This window comes from Pristis pectinata, chromosome 7 (assembly GCF_009764475.1).
Source record: "Pristis pectinata isolate sPriPec2 chromosome 7, sPriPec2.1.pri, whole genome shotgun sequence".
NCBI classification, from domain to species: Eukaryota; Metazoa; Chordata; class Chondrichthyes; order Rhinopristiformes; family Pristidae; genus Pristis; species Pristis pectinata.
This window is the reverse complement of record NC_067411.1, coordinates 96,945,713-96,951,712: the sequence shown is the minus strand read 5'-3', so window position 1 is coordinate 96,951,712 and position 6,000 is coordinate 96,945,713. Positions and strand designations below refer to the sequence as shown.

The 6,000-nt window shown below is 42.3% G+C and overlaps 1 protein-coding gene across 1 annotated transcript in view; it reads left to right on the top strand.

Annotated features, from left to right (window-relative positions):
• Positions 1-1,406: 1,406 nt before the first annotated feature.
• The window catches only part of adgrv1 (adhesion G protein-coupled receptor V1), a 249,447-nt gene continuing 244,853 nt past the window's right edge, over positions 1,407-6,000 (top strand). Inside the window, exon 1 of the mRNA XM_052020663.1 lies at positions 1,407-1,572. Within this exon, the coding sequence (XP_051876623.1) occupies positions 1,407-1,572 (166 nt within the window). The remainder of the gene's footprint in view (positions 1,573-6,000) is intronic.

Here is a 6,000-nt window from a genome sequence, read left to right as displayed (position 1 = left end):
ACTTAAAAAATCATGGTAGAATTTGGTCAGGAATTTCTTGAGTACACAGGAGCACCACCATCTGTGTGCACCTGTCGAACTCATGCGTGCTCCTGACTTGAAAATATATCTCTGGTCCTTTATTGTTGCTGGTTTTAAATCTAGGAAATCCCAGCCAATGGCAGCGGGGGGGTACTAGGAGGTGAACATCACCAATAGCCTGTCTTGGTCCAACACATAGATGCCACGGCCAAGAAAGCTCACCAGCACCTCTACTTCCTCAGGAGGCTAAAGAAATTTCGCATGTCCCATTTGACACTTACCAACTTTTATTGATGCACCATAGAAAGCATCCTATCTGGATGCATCATGGCTTGGTACGGCGACTGCTCTGCCCAGGACAGCAAGAAACTGCAGAGTTGTGGAAACAGCCCAGTGCATCACGGACACCAGCCTCCCCTCCATGGACTCTGTCTATACCTCTCGCTGCCTTGGTGAAGCAGCCGGCATAATTAAAGACCCCACCCACCTGGGTCATTCTCTCTTCTCTCCTCTCCCATCAGGCAGAAGATACAGGATCCTGAGGGCACATACCGCCAGGCTCAAGGACAGCTTCTATCCCACTGTTATGAGACTATTGAATGGTTCCCTTATACGATGAGATGGACTCTTGACCTCACAATCTGCCTTGTTATGTCCTTGCACCTTATTGTCTACCAGCACTGCATTTCCCTGTAGCTGTGACACTTTACTCTGCATTCTGTTATTGTTTTTACCCTGTACTACCTCAATGCTGTGTAATGAATTGACCTGTACAAATGGTATGCAAGACAAGTTTTTCACTGTACCTGGGTACAAGTGACAATAATAACCAATACCTTCACGAGAAGGGACTGTGGAGTTCATCACCATCTTCTCAAGATCAGAGAGAGATGTTCAATAAATGACGTCCTTGCCAGAGATGCCCTCATCCTGTAAAAAAATTGAATTAAATACCACCAGAAATATAAGAAATGTTCAGTAGATCCTAAGCACTAACTTTTGAAGTTGATTTAGCCTGCTGTCAGTGAGAGAGACACAAGAGACTGCAGGTGCTGGAATCTGGAGCAACAAGCAATGTGCTGGAGGAACTCAGAGGGTCGAGCAGCATCTGTGGGAGGAAAGGAATTGTTGAAACCCTGCATCAGGACTGATAGTGCAGAGGTGAGATGGCCTCTGAGAAAAGGTTCTGGGGCGATTGTGCAAGGAGAGAGGGCAGAGGGCAGGCAGGTCGGTAGGTGGACATCTGCCCGTTCAATTGCACCAGGCAGTCTCTGCAATGATAGAATGAGAGGAAAGCAAAAACTGCCTTGACGAAGGAGACTGCCTTCACCTTGAGAAGCCTCAGCCTAACTTGGGGGGAGCCAGTCAGCCCCCAGGGCTGACGCATGCGCTCCGGCCAGGCTTGGAGCAGCCGTGCAGTGCCGGGGAGCGGGCGCCTTTCTCGCCTTGACGCTGCCGGCAAGCGTGTGGATCAGCGGCTGGAGCCGGACCCGGACCCGGACCCGGACCCGGACCCCGGCGGGGGCGGCACCCGTGGGCGAACCGTCGCAAGTGAGTTTACAGCCGGTGGTTGCTGAGGTGTCCTTTACAGACTGTGGGACAGGGGTTTACGTTAGAGATGGCTTGTTCAGTGAGTCTGACTGCACTTGTGGTGGGCAGGGATTGCTCACCTTTGGATGATCCTGTATTTGCAAGTTAAACCAAACCAGTCAAAGAACTGGTCACTGAGGGATGTAGCTCTGTCAATGCACGTTGTGGGGGCTTTTGTCAGCGTTGGAGCTGGGTGTTAGTTTGTGTCCGGGAGGCTGTGACTGTTCGAGCCTCAGCGGGCGATTGTGTGGGAGACAGGGGACGGTGTCTCAAGGTGACAGGGAGGCGTTACACTCTTAGTGTGAGAGCTGACACATCGTGTTCAGGAGAAGCCCAGGATTCTCTGAAAAGTTTCTTATTTTCAGCAATCGGGACGTTTCTGCATTTCGTTTATGAAAAGGTTACGAGATCTTTAGCTACTTTAATTGAATACGTTTCACGTGGCAGCAGGTGACAAGTGAAGTTACTGTAAATATTTTCGTAACTTATAGTAATTTTTATGTCTTGCACTGTACTGCTGCTGCAAAACAACACATTTCACCACATATGTCAGTGATAATGAACCTGATTCTGATTCTTTGACCAAGGCACAGAATTCATTTACAAGTGGTAGTTTGCAGTGAAACTGTTATTTTTAAAGATACCTTTATTAGTCACATGTACATCGAAACGCACAGTGAAATACATCTTTTGCGTAAAGTGTCGCCACGCTTCCGGTGCCAATGTAGCATGCCCACAACTTCCTAACCCGTACGTCTTTGGAACGTGGGAGGAAACCGGAGCACCCGGAGGAAACCCACGCAGACACGGGGAGAACGTACAAACTCCTTACGGACCAGTGGCCAGAACTGAACCTGGGTCGCTGGTGCTGTAATAGTGTTACACTAACCGCTACACTACCGCGCCTGCCGTTATTTTAAAAGGATTACATGAAATTAGCCATTTACAGTCCATATACTTTTTTTTGAAAATCGTAACCAGAAGAATACAAACTAAATTGTGATGCAACCAGAATATTTATTTACTTAGGCACATAATAAAATAATGTTTTTATTTACTATTGATGTTATTATCTTGATTGAGTCTTTTGCAGTACTTTTATACATGTCAAGGTATCTACTTAGATACTACAGTTGAATAATATTTGAGAAATAAAAATTGGACAAACTGGTTTTGGACTGAAAGTTAACATTTGTTTCTATTCGTTGGCCTCTAGATAACATAACTGCTGACTATGTAAAAGTGGAATGGGTTGGATTTTGGAATGCATTTGGAGCTAACGTGCTTTTTGTATGAAACAAAAATAATTATACTTTAAAATGTTTTGGGATGGGTATGGCTGTTAATTTATGAACCTGTTTATGAGGAAGGGGTTAGATGAGGAATTTATGAGGAAGGGGTTAGATAGTCTTAGGTGAGGTTTAAAGGTCGGCACAACGTTGTGGGCTGAAGGGCCTGTATTGTGCTGTACTGTTCTATGGTTCTATGGTAACCCATGAAACACATAGTAACAAGGACATGTCATTATAGGATCTTGTTCTGGAGGATGCTATAAAGAAATATTGTCACTGTGCCGATGGGTAATGATCAAAATCATTCAGTTTGGAAGATGAATGCTAAGAATTTCATTGCAAAGTGGAAGTAATTTTAATATATTTGGTGCAACTGGGGAATTAAGATATGGAGATTTTCATCACCAATTTAATATGCCAGTGATTTGAAGTTTGTCATTGGAGAATTGTATTTTGGTTTTGAATATTTGTTGGAATTGTAAATCTATTCTCATTCTATCAAACGTTGACAAGTTTTTATAGGAGATAAGGATTAAAGAAAGTGCTCAACAAATAGTTCATCAAAATGGAATGAAAGCCTGGATAAGTTTTAAATCCTTTCCCAGTTGCTCTCAATGCTTCAGTTTCCAAGGAGGGAATAGAAAGAGTATTGAGGGCCAATCAACCTTGAACATTTCAGGAAGTAGCAGCCAATTAGGTCAGTTAAGTATATTGTCACAGAATAGGTATGAGTACTAACTCTTATGTTTAACCACGGGACCAATATCAACATCTGCTTTCGGGAGTGGCTGTAATGGTTGGTTTTACATTTATCAGTGTGTGACTGTTTAAATGATATCCAAACAGATGTAGAAAACTCTGAAAGGTTTTTCAAATAATTATTTGACTTTAACAGATGTAATTAATGGCTTTTGTTCCGTTTCAGTAAATATGTGTTCCACATAATGAGAGGAAACCAAATCAGGTGTTATTAGACCATAAGACAAAGGAGCAGAAGTCGGCCATTCGACCCATCGAGTCTGCTGCACCATTCTATCATGAGCTGATCCATTCTCCCGTTTAGTCCCACTTCCCCGCCTTCTCACCATAACCTTTGATGCCCTGGCTACTCAGATACCTATCAATCTCTGCCTTAAATACACCCAATGACTTTGCCTCCACAGCTGCCCGTGGCAACAAATTCCACAGATTCACCACTCTCTGGCTAAAGAAATTTTTCCGCATCTCTGTTCTGAATGGGTATCCTTCAATCCTGAAGTCATGCCCTCTTGTACTCTTATTAAGACAGAATTACATCAAACCATTATAATCCTCAAAAACAAAAATAGAATGGATGACTTTTTGTTTTGATGTCTGTTTTCTAAAACAGGTTATCTATACTGAAGCTGTGATTGTAAACCTGTTTAATTTTAGAATAATTGAAGGTGTGATTGATTGCAAATGTATGAAGGAAAGGTTTATAAAGCCTATTAAGGTGTGCATATACAGCAAATATGTTAAAGTATTGTTTTCTAATGGAAATCATTGAATTTGTCACGTTATCATCACTGTAAATGCATATTTACATTTGTTGTTGATTTTGATTGCTGTACTTTAAATAGCTTTTGTGTTAAAAAGAATCATCATTTAAAATATGGTTAATAACAGGAATATGTTGGCACCCAGCAATATTGCTTGTTTCAAACAGAACATATTTGAGTAAATATTTAATGGTTTCTTAGACTTATGCAGGTTTAATGTGCGGATCCTGATCAATAATCTTAGAAAAATTTTTGTATGTATATAGGATAGGGAAAGGGGTGTTGGGGTTTAGGGGGAAGGTAAATTAGCAGTGAAAGCTTGAAAATCCCTAAAATATGATTGCCACTTAATTTATGAATAAATTAGTATACTAAAGATTAAGATAATAGTTAAGATTATTTAGATTTGATTCTTGTTGTAGGTGCCAAGATAATATCCAAATGTCTTAGTTCCAGTTGGGTCCCATTATTTTTCAATCTGAGTCTATACATCCTTTTGTCCCCTTAGATTTTTCAACCTGGTACCACGTACTGTACTGTATCAATTGTATCATTTTATTCAATCCAAGGGAGTGAGCATCACTGGCTCATCACTTGATGCACTTGAGAAGATTGTGGTGGGACTTCTTGAATTGACTTATTCCATATTACCATAGATACGTTGCATGTTGGGAAGTGGGAGTTTGAGGATTTTGGATCATCAATAGCCCTAGGTGGTCTCTTGGTAAAGATATCCATTGCCTGCCATGCGTGGCATGAATTTTACTTGGCACTTATCCACTCAAGGCCGGATATCATTCTGGGTCTTACTGCACTGGGCAAGAGCTGCTTTGTTAATTGAGGAATTCTGCATGGAACTGACCACTGTACAATTATTAGTGGACAGCCCAAGTTCCAACCTTATTATGAAGGGAAGTCATTGTTAGATGCAGCTAAAGAAAGTTGGGCACATAATTGGTAAGTTTGCAGATGACACCAAGGTGGTGGTGTAGTAGGTAGTACAGAAGGTTGTTGTAGGTTGCAACGGGATATAGGCAGGATGCAGAGCTGGGCGGAGAAGTGGCAGATGGAGTTCAATCTGAAGAAGTGTGAAGTGATACACTTTGGAAGATCGAATTTGAAGGTAGAGTATATGGTTAATAGCAGGATTCCTGGCAGTGTGGAGGAACAGAGAAAACAAGGGTCCATAGATCCATAGAGAGTACATAGATCCCTGAAAGTTGCTGTGCGTTGATAGAGTGGTTAAGAAGGCATATGGTGTGCTGGCCTTCATTAGCTGGGGGATTGAGTTCAAGAACTGAGAGGTTATGTTACAGCCCTATAAGACTCTGGTCAGACCACACTTGGAATATTGTGTTCAGTTCCGGTCGCCTCATTACAGGAAGGATGTGGAAGCTTTGGAGAGGGTGCACAGGAGATTTACGAGGATGCTGCCTGAATTGGAGAACATGTCTTATGAGGAGAGGTTGAGCAAGTTAGGGCTTTTCTCTTTGGAGCGATGGAGGATGAGAGGCGATTTGATAGAGGTGTATAAGATTATGAGAGGCATAGACAGAGTGTACAGCCAGCATCTTTTC